Source organism: Monodon monoceros, unplaced genomic scaffold (genome assembly GCF_005190385.1).
Source record: "Monodon monoceros isolate NGI ecotype Baffin Bay Population unplaced genomic scaffold, NGI_Narwhal_1 Super_Scaffold_19, whole genome shotgun sequence".
Lineage (NCBI taxonomy): Eukaryota > Metazoa > Chordata > Mammalia > Artiodactyla > Monodontidae > Monodon > Monodon monoceros.
Window position 1 is genome coordinate 86,004,051 of NW_021703775.1, and position 17,433 is coordinate 86,021,483.

The 17,433-nt window shown below is 45.7% G+C and overlaps 1 protein-coding gene across 4 annotated transcripts in view; it reads right to left on the minus strand.

Moving 5' to 3' along the window:
- Window positions 1–17,433, minus strand: part of TRAPPC12 (trafficking protein particle complex 12) — a 62,504-nt gene that overhangs the window by 40,033 nt on the left and 5,038 nt on the right. For all 4 annotated transcript variants that reach the window (XM_029231685.1, XM_029231683.1, XM_029231682.1 and 1 more), the window contains 2 exons: window positions 13,315–14,532; window positions 5,935–6,051 (listed from right to left, as the gene is read on the minus strand). In XM_029231685.1, the coding sequence (XP_029087518.1) occupies window positions 5,935–6,051; window positions 13,315–14,526 (1,329 nt within the window). In that variant the 5' untranslated portion in view covers window positions 14,527–14,532. The remainder of the gene's footprint in view (window positions 1–5,934; window positions 6,052–13,314; window positions 14,533–17,433) is intronic.

Below are 17,433 nucleotides of genomic sequence, written 5' to 3' on the forward strand. Positions count from 1 at the left end.
ACAAACATGATACAAATGAACTTATATATAAAACAGAAATAGATTCACAAACATAGAAAACAAACTTCTGGTTACCAAAGGGGAAGTGGTAGGAGGGATAAATTAGGAATTTGGGATTAACATATACACACTACTATATGTAAAATACGTAACCAACAAGGACCTACTGTATAGCACAGGGAACTCTATTCAATATCTTGTAATAACTTATAATGGAAAAGAATCTGAAAAAGAATATATATACACACACATAGATATGTGTGTATATATATATAACTGAATTGCTGTGCTATACACCTGAAACTAACACAACATTGTAAATCAAATATACTTCAAAAAAAATGTTAGTACATAGTAACTAAGATGTTAACCAACAGTGGTTTACGCAATTAATTTCTCTTCCATTTTTCTGAAGTAAGAACATGCTGTTTGTAAAATGAGGAAGAGAGGTTTGGGACTCAAGGACAGGCTGAACACCGGTGGAACAACAGCCTCACAGACGCGGCCTTTACGTCCTGGTCTAGGAACGGATGGTGGCTTGTCCACCTTTGCCCCACGTGATGGGGCCCCAACTCTTACCTGATGTGCAGGAACCATATTAATGCCTGTAGAAATAACACATCATTTTTTCTACCAAGTACAGGTGTGTACCAAGTACTAAGTACGGCAGCTAAAGCACGAGGGGAGAGGGTTTTTTCTGGGGTGGGTGTGCGGGGAGCTTTAGCTCTAGGACATAAGGAGCCCGTTGACACCGTCCCAGAAAGAATGCGTCTGGGAGCAGAAATATATTAATGAGACTATCTGATCATGGATATTTATGTATTTTTGAAACAAATAAGAAATAGTTATTACACAGCAAAGACTCCTATCTTATTTTATATCCACTATATATATAGGTACCCACCACTCATAAAACATTTAAATGTGTAATAAAATTATTTGCAGTACTTTGCAAATATGAAGTGCTCCATAAATGATTAAAATAGTAAAATGTATCACATAAAAAGCCTTCGGCTCTTGCTAGGATTCTTACACTAAGATATGCTTTCTATATTTCAAACCAGATCACCATTAAAAATGAAGCCAAAACCTACCATCTTATTCATTTTTTTAGTAAATGTAAGTCTTTTCAAAAGTGGCTTCTTTCCTAAGAATAGAAAGCAGACCTGTTTATGCTCCTGTTAGCTTCTTCCCACTGACGATTGAGGACAGTCACTCCCACTCCCCCTTCCTTCCCCCCATATACACAGGTTTCACATTCAAGGACTCTACCAACCTCAGACTGAAAATATTCACAAAAAATTCCTGAAAGTTCAAAAAAGCAAAACCTGGACTTGGCTTGCACCAGCAAAGAGTCACGTGGCACTTAGATTGTATTAGGTGTTGTCAGTGACCTAGAGATGATGTCAGGGACACGGGGGATGTGGGCGGGTTACATGCCAATACTACGCCCTTTCATACAGGAGATGTGAGCATCACGGGTCTCGTATCCGCGGGGGTCCTGGAACCAAACCCCACGACACTGAGGGACAACTGCCAAGGAAGACTCACGCCGATACCTGCCACTCTTGACGGCACGGGCCTTTCTTCGGCTGAGCCCTTTTCTGGTTAATATCACTGGCCGGTAAGTGACATGTAGTCATTTCTAAGCACGCTTACACTAACCCAGCAGCCAAGGTCAGAACGACCTACTTCCCCAGGACAATAACAAAGAACAGCGCGTGCAGGGAGCCTGGGCGCCTCCTGCCCGCCTGCCGGCAGCCTGTTTGAGGACTCATCCTGCTCCGCTCTGGCCACTGTGGCTCAGGCCCAGAGGTGACCAGACAGCTCCTCTAATCTCTATGTTAAATCTGATTATCTTCTGGTTTGAGAGTCAGACATGGTGGCAGAGGAAACAGAGAGATGAAATGAATTTCTTTGTATCGTAATTTAAAAAGAAAAAAAGAAACAAAAAAAGGGAAAGAACATAAAGACTAAGTTGTTAGAAAAGCTGACCATTTACAATTTATGATTCCCAAATAATATCCTTCCTGACAGAATATGTACGTGGCTTAACTACAAGTTTACTGTGTACTTCGAAGACACTTCCAGGTACAGGAATATTTTTGTTCCCGCAGAGTGGGATCAACACAAACTGTCTTGTCCACCAGAGGCCTGGCAGCAATCAGGGGCTACTGACTGTTCCCGGGAGTTCCGGGAGCGCTGGGTGAAGGGGCTGCTGCAGGAGTGTGGCCCAGGCCAGGGGCACCTCGCAGGGGTGGCGATGCAGTCAGGGCCGGGCGACAGAAGCAAGCACAGGCCAGAGGTGACGGCTGCAGGAGAGCTGTGGCCGTGGGACTGCCGCCAGGAAGGAGCTCGCCGCACCCCTCCAGCTCCCAGTGCCCCCTCTCCAACGGGGAAGCAGGAGAGCAGGGGCAGGGCAGGAAGGGCCGGAAGACAGACGCGGAGAACGTCCAGGGCTGGCACCGGGTGAACCTGGCCAAGGCAGATTTTGCGGCCAAACTAGTTCTAGGTTTCCAGGGCTCTCCCGGTCTCAGAGTTGAGGCTGAGGGATTATCAGCTCGTTTTCAAGCACGAACACGAGCCGGGACATCACAGGCAGCCTTCGCACTTCGTTTCTCTTGCTCAGCACGGTCTGGAGATTTATCCATACTGATGAACATGGCTCTTGTGCACGTATTTCAACTGCTCCGGATATTAAGGTTTTTAATAAAGTTTTTGGCCAATACAAATCATACAGCACATTCCTGAATATATCTTCATGAACATATACAGAGTCTTCCTAAAGTATGTGATTAAAAGCGGCACAAGCCATGTATTGTACCAGCTGCTGCTCAACTGCTCTGCAAGGCAGCCCTTCCGGTTCAGGCGCCCCGCACACGCACCCCTGCTGACATCTGGTGCTACCAACACGATGGGGTTCACACGCAGGACACTCTTGTTTCACTGAGATTTCTGTGGTCCCAGGGAGGCTGAGCATTTTTTCCATGCTTATTGGCTGTATGGTTTCCATGAACTGCATCTTCATATCTTTCGCCTGTTTTTCTATCGGGCTGTATCTGTTTCTTATAAATTAGACGAAGGTCTTGATGTGTATTTCAAATATTTTCTCTCATTTTTTAATGCTGTTTATGGTGTTTTTGTTAAACACAGTTTTAAATTTCAAAGTAGTCAGGTTATCGATATTTCCTGGAAGGTTTAGTTTTTTGTGTCTTGTTAAGAAGTGCCTCTCTGGCCTGAGTCTCTTCTATTTTTTGAAATTACTTCACTTGGAATTCCCTTCTGGGTGTGCTTAGAAGCAGCGGTCTTTTTATTTTCCCACTTGAACGTCCAGTTAATGCCATGCCCTTCATCCATCAGTTCATTCCCTTCTTTCCCCAATAACCTGCCACGCGGCTCTTCCCACACACGTCCCCCGTGCCAATCCTGCATGGCCCCTCGGTGTGGGGACCGCCCCTGGCCTCCGTCCTGCTGCTGTGGCGGGCAAGCGGCTCCTGCTTCACTTTCACTCTTTCCAGCTCTTGTCCTTGTGTGAGTTTCCAGTGAGCACGCAGGGTGGACACCGCCTCTATTCCACACATCAAGCGTGCGCGCGTGTGCATGTGTGTGCATACATGTACGTGCGTGTGCGCGTATGCACAGACATGTGCGCTGGATGCAGGGAGGCGGGGGTTACTTCTCCAGCATCGAAAGGGTGAGCACTGCCTTCAGCTTTCGGATGCTCTTTCGCTCCCCGGACTTGCCTGAGAGGTGAGGTAGAGCCGGCAGGGTCAGGGTCCCTCTCCGTTCCTGGAAAAAGGCTGGAGGAGACAGGGCTGGCCTCTGCCCCCTCCTCTCCATCTCCCTGCACAGCTCTGGGTGGCCTGATGGGCGAGCCAGGTAGCAGGTGTGCAGGAGGGGATGAAGGAGACCCAAGGACAGGCCGGGGCGACCACACAGCATTGGCTCTAACGCCCAGTGCCCCCTTCCTTCAGGACAGCGGGACCTCAGCTCCGCAACCCGCGCGAGCCGGGGCCTGTGATTATAGGCCGCCTGCTGCTTGATGATAATTACAGATTTCTCCAGAGTGTCTTGTGCTATTTCTATCTCATTGTTTTCCACCTCTAGTTCCCATTCTTGGTGGTCCTCCTCCATTTTCAATAGTAGATGTCAGAAATGTTTTGGTAAAAAAATTGTTTTTAAAATTAGAATTTAAATATATCATGTTAATCTTTAAGTGCTGTGGAGAAAATCTTAAAAATCTCATAATTATTGTATATGACATGTAGAACTCTGATAATGGAGGTATTTAGATATGGGAAAAAGATCTAAGCTTAAATAAATATGACTTTTTTAAAACAAGGAAGTAAGATATAGACTCTATTTGAGAAACTGAACATAGGCATTCCACAACTTCCAAAAGATGAGAAAAATAGTCCAATAAAAATCACTCAAGTAACTGATGGTATGTACATAACTCTTCCCCACCCACGACTCAAAGGAAATCATTAACGCCACATATGAATGACACCACTGAAGTGATTAAAATGTCTTTCTCCAGAGGCTGTGGCATTCATTTCCCTGTAAGTTAACAATCTTAGAATACTCTGACATTACTTAGGAAAATACACTGAGAAACTCTTCCCTAGTCTTAAAGACGAGAGCAATTATTTTAGGACATAATTAAAATGCCAGGGCAAGGTAACCGTCTTTTTATGAATACATTTCCTACCTTAAACAGGTCTCCTTGTTAGGACTGTTAATAAAATTTCTACTGGCCTCAAGTATTTTCAATGTACGGAAAACAATCAAACCACCGCATACATTTATTAACAGCAGGAATAATCAAAGGAGGTAAAAGATGGCCTGAGAATTGATGACACTGACTGTGTGTGGCTCCGTGTGTCTTCTCTAAGCTTATCGTTACAAGTCACACTTTGGGTACAGCCGACTGCTCACGACACTGGCCAAGTAAAGGGAACGACAGTGGCCCACTGCACAAGGGAGACATGTTCATTCCACCAGATTCATGCGGCCGTGGACACAGTTACCTTCTAAGACCTGTAACTTCATTAACAAACGATAATGCATAGAGACACTTAAAGGTTTGCTGTTCCCTCTCCCTTTTAAAAATAGAATATCTCCACATCTTTCCTTCCCAAAGCTTCTCATTCATGGGAATAAGTCTAGAATCACTTCAGTGAAAGAAACTCAATGAAACATTTGATTTACATTTACTAAAAACTAAACTTTAATTGGTTTCAACGTGAAAATGTCAGCAAACCACCTAAGCAAGTGTTTCTTTCTTCTTCTTTTCTTTTTCTTAGGTCTCTCTCTCTCTCTCTTTTCTTTAAGCAAGTGTTTCTTACTGACCTTTTTGAGGACACAAGCTTTTGTAACAACATAAAAGATGCTGTGGGGCAGACAGTTTCCAGTGGCTCACAGGCCACCAGAAGCATCTGCCCCGCCCAGCTTAAAACGCCTGCAGTCAGAGTTTCCTATTTCAGAACAGCGTCTCTGTCTGGTGTTTGCACTTACTCCTGTTAATGAATAAAGAAAGGCTTTTGTGCGCATTTCTGGGGAATCCACTCATTTAATAATAAACCTTCTATGCCGAGTGGAGAAAACAGAGTATTTTAAGAAAATCAATATAAAATTATTTCACTCTAGTTATTTTTGATGAAGCATATTTAATCAAAGTATATACTGCTTCAAGTAATTTGATCATTTGAAATCATGCTTTTTAAAAATTGGACTTAAAAAGTAACAAGTACGTTAACATGATGCTCTTTGCTGCACAGGACTGGTTATCTAATCCAACAAAATACTATTTATGTGCAAGGGCTTAGGATAAAATACTCAAAGTAATTAACTGGAGGTTAAATATTATGAAGGGAAGCAGGACTTATCAAAAAAAAAACACACACACAGAAAATCAAATACATTGTTACTTACAATGAGCTGTTTCAATCCAACAAAAGACTGTTCTACCGAGTTGGCGTTTAAGACCTGTCTCTTTGCTGCAGCTTTTTCACCCAGGAAGCGAAGCATTAAGTCTTTAACTGCATCTCCCTTGAAAGAATATAAGAAAAACATGTCAGGACAATAAAATGTTAATTAAACTCAGCTAATCAGAACCCATAGCCATAACCAAAATTTACTTTTTCTCCATTGGTGTATGGAGGTCAAAATGTGGTTACAGCAGAGTCAAACTTCAATAAACCAGACGCTAAGGTATCACGATCTTTAATAAAATGTGCAGTTTAGAATGGCTCTTTCTTTTGGAGAGGAAGCAGTGAAGCACCAGCGCCTGTACCAGGCTTATGTAAGGGGCACAGCAAGCCAGGCGGGGGGCCGGAGGCGCGGGGCACGGGGGGCGTGAGCGACACCGCCCCTGGGAGAAGCGGCGTGCACAGTGGGACCCAGGCTGGGGCGGGCAGGCCTGAGCGCCCTCTGCCTGCATCCCGCCAAGCTGCCGGCCGGCCTGGGCCCCCGGGAGCCCCTAGGGCCTGGCTAGAGTAGTTAGTGGTGGCCCAGGGCACTGCCTACCGCCCAGGGCTGCGTCTCTCCTGAGCCCAAGGAGAGCAGGGGTCCCTCCCTCTGCCGGGCCCTCCGCTCGGGGAGCGGGCTGCTCCGGAAAGGCCCCCACCAGCCTCCACACAGGGGCTCTCTCAGCCCAAGCCTCGGGTTAGACCCGCCTGCACCTGGGCTGAGTGACCGTACAGGTGGACAGATGGGCGAGGCCAGGGGAAAAGGGATCATCCATGGCCAAGTGACCCAGGAGGAACCTGGGAGGAGCCAGGACGGAGGCCCAGGTGCTCAGAGACCAAGCCACACGTCTTACACAGGGGCAGAGATCTAGAAGCTGCAGTTCTATGATTTTTTTGCTTTCAGAGGGTAAGGTGAAATACTTCAGATGCCAGAACCACAGAAGTGGCTAACTGATCTAGGAGGGATAATTAAAGGGCGGAATAAAAAGAACTCAGCCATATGGCTCCATAAAGCTTTGCACAAATGTAACTCCTATCAGACAAGGAGCTTTATCTGAGCCAGAGGAACTGCGAACCAGCAAAGGGCAAAATCACATCTTCATGCCGCCGAGGGAAGACCCATCTAACTTCTCCATCATTGCAACCATCTCAGTTAATAGGACCACACTGCGAAAATCTCCTGCCCTTTAAAATTCTCTGTTAGTTAACACCTGAGCTAGCAGGGAAGTTCCTGAGACACGAGCGTATGTAGAACTGACAATCATCTCACCTCTGAAAGCCCAAAGACGCGACAAAACGCCCTAACATGGACTGGCTCTCGCCGTGTCACTCAGCTGAAGGCAGTTCTGACACGGGGGTCACAGCGCCTTTGCCGCAGACCCTTCATGCTCACTGGAGCGAGGGGAGCAAGCTTCCTCCGCAGGATGTCTTGTGAGCTATGCGGGGTGGGATCCACCTAGAACCCCAGGGACCCCTTCCAATCAGCAAATCTTCAGGGGAGGGCACCCAGGGCAGGGGAGCGTGGGGAGGCTGAGCGTGAACGAGTCAGGTGCTGGATCTCAGCTTGCAGAGGGCCTCCCCTGCTGCAGCGTGGGAAGGGCTTCAGCAGTGCCTTCTAAGTTTTAATGGATGAAGTCAAAGCAAAACCCAGAGCAGCTGACTCCCAGAGGACGGGCCTCGGGCTTTACTGTCAGGAAGCCTGACGACACACGCGGTCACAGGCAGTGGTGCTGAAAGGACAGTGGCCTAGCCTCGCCCGGCGTTCTGCCTGGGCACCAATGAGAAACACGGCTGCTCCTCCCGGGAGGGCTCTGTCCTCTTAGTCCCGGGGTAGTGAAACTGCCCAAAAAGACGACATCCCAACAAACAGAAACAAAACAAACTCCAAACTCGAGGTTGTGGAGACATCGGAACCCGCATACGCCGCTGGTGGAATGTAAGACGGTGCAGCCGCTCTGGAAGACAGCTGGGATGTTCCTCAAAGTGTTAACCGCAGGTTTACTATGTAACCCAGCAGTCAGTGGGCCAGCATAGTTCAAACCGTGTCGTTCAAGGTCAACCATATGTGACAACAGAAAGGAGTGGTGCACTGACACATGCTACAATTCGGATGACTCTTGAACATGTCTCCATGAGAGAAGCCAGTCATGACAGACCACGTGTCGTGTGATTCATCTGTATCAAGTGTCCAGAGAGGAGAATCCAGAGAGACGGAAAGCGGGTCAGTGGTTGCCTGGTGCTGGGGTGGGGTGAAGGGGTGGGGACTGAAAGCAAGGAGGTCTGGGGCTTCCCGCTGGGGTGATGAAAACGTTCCACAAATTGATGTGGTGATGGCCGCACAACTCTGTCAACAATCTAAACACCACTGAATTGTAAATTAGGTGTGTGAGTTACATGGTATGCGAATTGTATCTTAACTAAGCTGTAAAGACAAAGACAGATCTAAACCCCTTTCGCAGGGGGCCCTGAACAAATCGGTATTGAAGGGAAGCTGTTCACTGATACGTCAGCTTTAGGACGGCTGCAAAACGGCTTGCACTGGCCACTCCAGACCTTCCCTATCTCACACACACGTTCAACACAGGTCAGCATCCTTCACATCAGGAACCTAAGAAAGGGGAGCCAGGCCCACCTGTGAATGCGGCGAACAAACTCAGCGGCAGCAACTTCTGCTTCTGTCCGTCACAGAGTGACCCAGCCTGGGCTTATCGTCCTAATGTAAACAACTAGAACATGGAAAACACACACACAACAAGTGTCTTCCGACACAGAGAAGGATGTGATCTGAGACAAGGGTAGACGAGGAGTTGAGCTCTTGAACCCAAAGGCAGCTGTGGACGCAGTGGTGCGGGGGTCACGCCGAGCACAGGGAACTCGCCGAGCGGGGACTGGCTGGGAGCTGGAGGGCAGCTGGCCGGACCTGGCAGTCAGAGCACCGGACAGGATGGAACCGTACAAAGAGCAGGGCTGGAAAGCCACGTGGGCCCACGAGGGTACCACTGAGTGGTAAACGGTGCGTGCGAAGGGTGGACGGGGAGCCGGGACAGGGCTGTGAGCTCACTTGGGGCTGAGATGTCCAGTCCAGGCGACCACTGCAGAGCACTCTTGGACACACAGGCACTCGGTACAGGCGTCAGAAAGGTCACCCAAGTATGCAAGCTACTCTAAACTCACCCTGAGAAGCTAAAAAATAATCCTGAAAAGGATCAAATGAATCTGCTGGCTAGAACAAAATACAAGTCTTTTTGAAGGAAGATGACAAAATATAGACACTCAACATTAGGAAATCCACAATATCCACCCTCTGATAAAAAATCACTAGACATGTGAAAACACAGGCACACGTGACTCACGACCAAAAGAAAAAGTACATACAAATAGACTCTGAAATTACAGCACTGATGGAATTTTCAGAATAGAACTGCGCAACAGCTATTATAAATGTGCTCAAAGATCTAAAGTAAAACTTGAACAGAATGAGGAGAGAAAAATATATAGAAAGGAACTAAAAGGAAATTATAGAGACAAAAAATACGAAAAATTTACTGACTAGCATCAGCGGCAAGCTACAAAGTGCAGAAGGAAAGATGAACAAACTGAAGGACAGAATGACAGAACCCCAAACTTAAGTACAAAGAGAAAAATGATTGAAAACAAAAACAGAAACAGATCTTTAATGATCTCATTAGTAATATCAAGTAATATGTGAAACTGGAGTTCCCAGAAGCAGAGGAGAGAGTGAAAAACAGAAGAGCTAACTGAAGAAGTAATGACCAAAAATGTTCCAAAATTGATGAAAATAACAGAGCCACAAATCCAACAGGGTGAATGAAACCTAAGCAAGATAAACATAAAAGAAAACCATGGGAAGGCACATCAGAATCAAACTGCTGAAAACCAGTGATAAAATCTTAAAACCAACCAGAGGAAAACATATACACTAGGTACAGAAGAGCAAAGATAAAAATTACTACAGACTTCAATCAGCAACGATACCAACTGGAAGATATGGAAGGACACCTTCAAAGTGCTGAAAGGAATAAAGCTGAGTCAACCTCCAAGTCTACGTGTTGTAAACACACTGCATTTCCAGCAAAAAGAGCTTTGAGAGTGAAGATGAAATTTCTTCAGACTTAAAGAGGAGAGAATTCGTAGCTAGCAGACCTGCAGGAACAGGTACGACTTCGGCCATCCGTAGGTTTCCAACACAGGGACTTAGCATGGCCCAGGAAAGGGGTTTTCACAAACTGTGGGCTTCCCGATGGGATTCCCGTCAAATCCAAATTGCAGGAAGAGCGAGGGGAAGGAAAGAATCAGGGGGCAGAATCAGACAGGGTGGTGGAAAGGCCCAGTCTCAAGTCTGGACGTTGGGTTTCCAGATCCACCAGCAAGGCCACAGCATTCTGAGTCCCCACCCTACTATCTTCCCTTCACGATCTTACTACCTTTACTACTGACATTCTGCTGCTTCTAGTTTACTTATCTCTTCTGTCTCTCTCCCTCTCCCTCCTTTACTCCCCCTCTCTCTCTCCTTACTGAACAAGCTTCATACAAATATTCTCCAACTTCCATTCTTCACTGGTTCTGAAAATTTCTGAACGATCATTTCCCCACAAACTTTCCATTTATCTCTTTAAGAACACAGGCCATCTAAGACTCTAATTAGTTAAAAATGCCGACATTCCTCTTTTGATGCTATATGGTTGGATGAAGTGTTACATGCTCACCTTCATGGCCTCTAACTTAACTCAGACTGCTATAGAAGTCACTTCATAAGGAAACAATTTAACAATTTTCCCCCAAAATTTTATCCCATAGGAAGGAATTTTTAATTAGGCACCAACAGGTGAGCAATTTGGAAAAATTTCGAGGTGTTTCAGAAAGCTGACTTAGAACAATGCTGCAACAGTTACAGTGGCATAGGGAGAAACTTGTGAACAGGTAAATCCAACAAATGCTTGGTTGACCTCTTACAAGCTTGGTGTGCACAGTGAGTTAATAGATGTGTTCTACCCCGATCTTAAGTCCTCTGGCAAATAAACACAGCATTTCCAAGGTAAACCACACAGTTTTTCTTTTCTATCCTGGGAATGAAAAGTTATTTGAAGGATAGTATACAACTGAAGAGACACAGGTGAAGAAACAACCAGCACATTTGTTCTATGGGAAAGTCAAAGACATTTTAGGAACTATTCTCAACTCATATTTCAGTTTACCATGAGGTTTCCAAAACAATCACTGTGAATTGCAAGAGGTACGGAAGACATTGCCTTCAGATTTAAAGGAAGCAGAAAGGAAACACGCTGTCTCCTGGCTGGCCGCTAGTGTGGGTCCTGCCCATGCAGTGGGCGCCCCGACCCTGGCTGATCACCCAATGCCCTGCTTATTTCACAGTGGCCACCTGGAAGCTTCAAAGCTGCAGAGGAGCTATCACAGAACCCGTGCTTTTCACTGGTAGAAAGGGCCTCCATGCCTGATTCAATCTGGGTTAAACTAGGAACGAACATCAGCACTTTGTGTTCCCAACTCAAGAACAACCAACATGCTTCACTGCAGGAGATGACCCAGCCACCCCGGGGCATTCAGCATCCCCAGCCCTGTCCATGAAAGCTCATGTGCTCAGCCCAGCCCTTTAGGCGACCACAGTGAAATACCTCTACATGGTTCTAAATGCACCCTAGGAGCCCTGGGCCTCAGCACCCTGTGCGGAACCACTGGGTTAAGTCATCAAATCCTGAACATCAAATATCCCTGAAATCAGAGTCCATAACTGTGATTCACTGAAAAGACCCTGTGAAGGTAAATTCATGTTCAGTACATTCTGCTTGAGAGGGTGGAGAAGGGGGCTGAGGACAGTGCCTGGTGGGCAGCAAGCCCACGAGGAAGATGTGCTTAGTGAACAAATATGCTGTAGAGACGGACGTGCAAAATACCTGGAACCTGCAGGCTTTCACTTCAGTTACTGAGAAAAACAGCCAACTGGCCTCACTTCTCCAGCAGCCACTCTGCTTCTTATGGGATTCGGCCTCACGGGGCTCAGGGCTCCACTGCCTGCACCGGGCTTTCTGACCCTGCCCAGTGTGTGGGAAGGGGGACTCCTTCCCCCGGGAGGGCCTGCTGAGGACCGCAGGGTCCTCCTTCAGTTCCCAGAGGAGAGACCCACGCAGGACCTCATGTGGCACAGACACTGCTGATCCCACCTGCAACCCGGGCGGGACAAACTACACCTGACATGCAACTGAGCTAACCTCACGTGGATGTACACACATACCTACAAAAACATTATCACGTAAGGCAAGCTACATGCCATCTTATAAAATACGAACCTCATTAAGTATTTTGCTATAACATCATTTTTATTTTTTCTTTTTTTCACGAAAAAAATATTTATTTCAATATAACATCATTTTTAATACCTACGTAAACATTCCACTGAAAAAACAAGATGTGTCAAATGTATTCAACCAGCCTTTTGATAATGGACTTTCAGATGGTTTCAGGTTCTTTGCAATTATAAACCTCACTCTGATGGGCAGCCCAAAAGCTGGGTATTTGTACATCAGTGAGATTATTTCCTTACAAATAATTCCTAAGGGTGGGATTTCTGGGTCAAAGGATATGCGTGTTTGGACGTGCGTTTTACAACTTTACTTAGGAAAGTTTGTACCAAATGATCAGTCCCACCAGGGCTGCTTAAGCAGGCTATTTTCTCACATTCTAACAAACATGGAATAATTATAAATAACTTAGACAACAGAAAATGAAAATAACTTTATCACCTTTGATTACTGGTAAGATTGAACTTTTTAATATTGCTATTTACTGTATGTAATATTTATATATTTTTATGATTTATTATTTTGAGGGGCCATTCGTATTTTTTTTTTTTACCGAATCTATAAGAACTCTTTCTACATCAAGCACATTATATGTACTGCAGATATAGTTTTCCATATCTAAAAAGAGGAACGGGGATTTATCATTTACCAGAGCTCAAATGTCATAAATAAACTGATCTCGCAAAGTTCAGAACTACTTCGGAGAACTGTGATGCAAATACCTTGTTAGTACTTATTTCTAAGACTCTGATTAGTACCTAAACCACATTATATCAGAGAAATCAGCAGGGTTCCAAACTACCTAGTGACATCATAAAGATTCCCGCAATCAGAATCTTTGGAACTGCTGAAAAATAAGGGTTTTTCAATCCTTGAAAGGTTTTTTACACATGGATATACATGAAACACAAACAGATGAAAAGCAATGAGCTGTGGACACAGAATCACCAGTTCTGCTGAGAAGCATCCAGCAGCCCATGTTCGCTCTAAAGCCCCTGTGCTCTCACCTGGATGTTGTCGAACTTGAGGCCCGGCATGGTGAGGTCCTCCTTGCCCACGAACACCGTGCTGCACTGCTGGGTGGTGACTGAAATCAGCACGTTCCTGGTCGCCTCCCCGGGAATCCAGGCGTCGTTTCTCCGGTCCATCTCGCTCATGCTCAGGGCGGTGGCAAAGGGGTCCTCGCTCCCGGCAAACACAGCCTGGATCTGTGAAAACGGTTTTGGAGACTGAGGAATTTCCAGAGAAGCTGTGGAAACACCTGACTCTGATCTTTCCGTCCCTGGGGAGTAAGAAGGGTCAGCAGAACCCAGGGAGTCTTCCCCCACTGGGGTAGCGGCGAGTGAAGACAAGCTTTCAGGAATCGAAGGGCTGGCGTTGGGATTACTGACGGAGATGAAGGTGGAGGTTGTGAAGGAATCAAAGAAGTCCGAGGCCAAGGAGTTAGTGCTGGTTGTATCGCCAAAAAATTTGCTCAGGCTAGGGCTCGGCTGGACCACCTGAGGAGGGGTCCTGGCGGCCGCTTCGCTCACGCCGCTGAAACTGGGCGATTTCACCATCTGGGACTCGAAGCCGTCGCGCAGGACCCGGGGCTGGGAGCCGGCGGGCGGCGGCTGGCTGAAGATGGTGCACATGGGCACCGGCTCGTCTTTGGGGGCCGGCTGCCGGGGGGACAGTCCTGATGCCGGCCCCGCTGCGGGCGCCCTCATGTCCCCTGGGCCCAAGTCCTCTGCACCCTCGTGCTCAAAGGTGGGCAGGTCTTTCACCTCCTCTTGCTCTGGGTCTTCCTTCAACGATGCTCTGCTGTCGGGGGTCATGTCCGAGACGTCTTTAGGTGTGTCCTGTCCCTCACTTTCACCATCATCACTCAGAGCGTCCAGCGCTTCTTCATCTACGACGCTTTCCCGTCTGTGATCTGTGCCGCCTTCTACAGTCTCCACGACATCCTGCAAACAACCCAGGTCCCCCGCGCCATCCTCGCTGTTGTTTGGGGAATCAGAGATGAGGACGCTCTCCATCATGGGCTCGTCGAGCTTGTCCACTAAGTTATTCGAGTCTTCTGACCCAAACTCGTCTCCACCGAGATCAATAGTTTCCTCATGATAGAGGAGCTGCCGCTGGTCTTCCTGGGGCCCTTGCGGAGCCATGCTCTGGGCTGGCCCCTCGGCTGGGCCACTCTGCTCGGGCGCATGCTGCTCGGCCCCTTTAGCACTCTCCATGGTCACCTGAAACAAAGACAAATACACATCAACCTCATCAGCTCATATCTCAGTTACTATTACGATGATTTTATCTTACTGAAATTGTTTTTGAATTTATAAAAATGATGAATTCGTGTCCTTGTAATGGTGGATACACATCATTATATACATTTGTTCAAATGCATAGAATGTACCACACCAAGAGAGAGACAACGTAGACTGTGGACTTTGGGTGATTATGATGTGTCAACACAGGCCCATCAGTTGTAACCAGCGCACCATCTGGCGGGGATGTGGATAATGCGGGAGGCTCTGCCTGTGTCGGGGCAGCAGGGAGATGAGAAGCCTTTGCACCTTCCTCTCAATTTTGCAGGGAATCTAAAACTGCTTTAAAAAATACAAGTCGGCTAAAAATGTTTATCAGTTTATCAGCTATATATTCAAATGGTTTAAAATTCAATAGCCTCCATTTCTCCAGCCATTTATTTATTTTTGTGGTAAAAGACACATCATATGAAATCTACCACCGCAATCACTGCGAAGTGTACGGTTCAGTGGCATTGAGTACGTTCAGTTTGTTGTGCGACCATCACCACCACCCATCTCCAGAACTCTTCTCATCCTGCAAAACTGAAATAAATAATACAATAAACACTAACTCCCCATCTCCCGCTCCCCCAGCCCCTGGCAACCACCATTCTCTTGTCTGTCTCTATGAATCTGACTACGCTAGGGAGGGACCCTAAATATGGTATTTGTGAAAGGACGTGGTATTTGTCCTTTTGTGTTTGGCTTATTTCACTGAGCACAATGTCCTCAAGGTTCACCCATGTTATTGCATATGTCAGAATTTCCTTATTTTTTAAAAACGATTTATTATTATTTTTTATTTATTTTCTGCTGTGTCAGGTCTTAGTTGCGGCGTGCAGGCTCTTCAGTGCGGCGCGCGGGCTTCTCTCTAGTTGTGGTGTGTGGGTTTTCTCTCTCTAGTTGTGGCGTGCAGGCTCCAGGGCGCGTGGGCTCTGTAGTTGTGGCACGTGGGCTCTAGCTGAGGTGCGTGAGCTCAGTAGTTGCGGTGTGCAGGCTTAGTTGCCCCACAGCATGTGGGATCTCAGTTCCCTGACCAGGGACGAAACCTACGAACCCTGCATTGTAAGGTGGATTCTTTACCACTGGACCACCAGGGAAGTCCCAGAATTTCCTTATTTTTAAGGCCGAGTTAATATCCCATTGTATGTACATACTATGTTTATCCATTTATCTGTTGATGAACACTTAGATTACTTCCATCTTTTGACTACTATGAATACTGCTGCTGTGAACATGGGTGTACAAATATCTCTTCGAGACCCTGCTTTCCACTCTTTCGGGTAAAAACCCAGAAGTGGGATTCCTGGATCATTCATGTGGCAGTTCTATTTTTAATCTTGTGAAGAACTACCCAAACTATCTTCCATTAGTTACACCATTTTACATCCCCACCAAGAGTGCACAACGGTTCCCATTTCTCCACATCCTCACTAGCACTAGCTAATTTTCTGTCTTTTTGACAGTAGTCATCCTAACGGGTGTGAGGTCTCAGCCTTTTAAACCCTACTCATTCTTTAAGAAGCAGCTGAAGTTCCGCCTCTGCCCTCAAGCCTTCCCAAGACAAGACTACTTCAGCCTATAGTAACAACATATACAAAAATAAACTCAAAGTAGATTGAAGACCTAAATGTAAGACTGGATACTATAAAACTCCTAGAGAAAAACACAGGCAGAACACTATTTGACACAAATCGCAGCAATAGGTTTTTGGATCTGTCTTGTAAGGCAAAGGAAAAAAGCAAAAATAAAAAATAACTAAACTTAAAAGTTTTTACACAGCAAAGGAAACCTTGACAAAAGGAAAAGACAACCAACTGAATGGGAGAAAATATTTGCAAATGATATGACTGATAAGGGATTAATATCCAACATATATAAACAGTTCATACAACTCAACATCAAAAAATCAAACAACACAACTGAAAAATGGGCAGAAGAACCAAACAGACATTTTCCCAAAGAGGAAATGCAGATGGCCAACAGGCACATGAAAAGATGCTCAACATCGCTAATCATCAATGTAAATCGGAACCACAGTGAGATACCACCTTACACCTGTCAGAATGGCTATCATCAAAAAGAACACAAAAAATGTTGGCAAGGGTGTGGAGAAAAGGGAACCCTCCTGCACTGCTGGTGGGAATGTAAGTTGGTGCAGCCACTGTGGAGAACAGTATGGAGGTTTCACAAAAAATTAAAAATAGAACTACCATATGAGCCAGCAATTCCACTCCTGGGTATATATTCAAAAAAAGAAAAAACACTAATTCAAAAAGATACATGTACCCCAATGTTCATAGCAGCATTATTTACAATTGCTAAGATATGGAAGCAGCCTAAATGTCCTTCAACAGATGAATGGATAAAGAAGATGTGGTATGTATGTATGTGTGTATATACATACACACACACACACACACACACACACACACATATACACACAATGGAATACTACTCAGCCATAAAAAAGAACAAAAATTTTCTATTTGAAACAACATGGATGGACTTGGAGGGCATTATGCCAAGTGAAATAAGTCAGAGAATGGCAAATACTGTATGATGTCACTTATTTGTTGAATCTAAAAAATACAACAAACAAGTGAATATAACAAAAAAAGAAGCAGACTCATAGGTACAGAGAACAAACTAGTGGCTACCAGCAGGGAGCGGGAGAGGCAATACAGAGGTGGGGGAGTGAGAGGTACAAACCACTGGCTATGAGACAGGCTACAAGGATGTATTGCACAACACGAGGAATATAGCCAATATTTTGTAAGAACTGTAAATGGACTGTAACCTTTAAAAATTGTATCAAAAGAGAAAAAAACAAAAAAA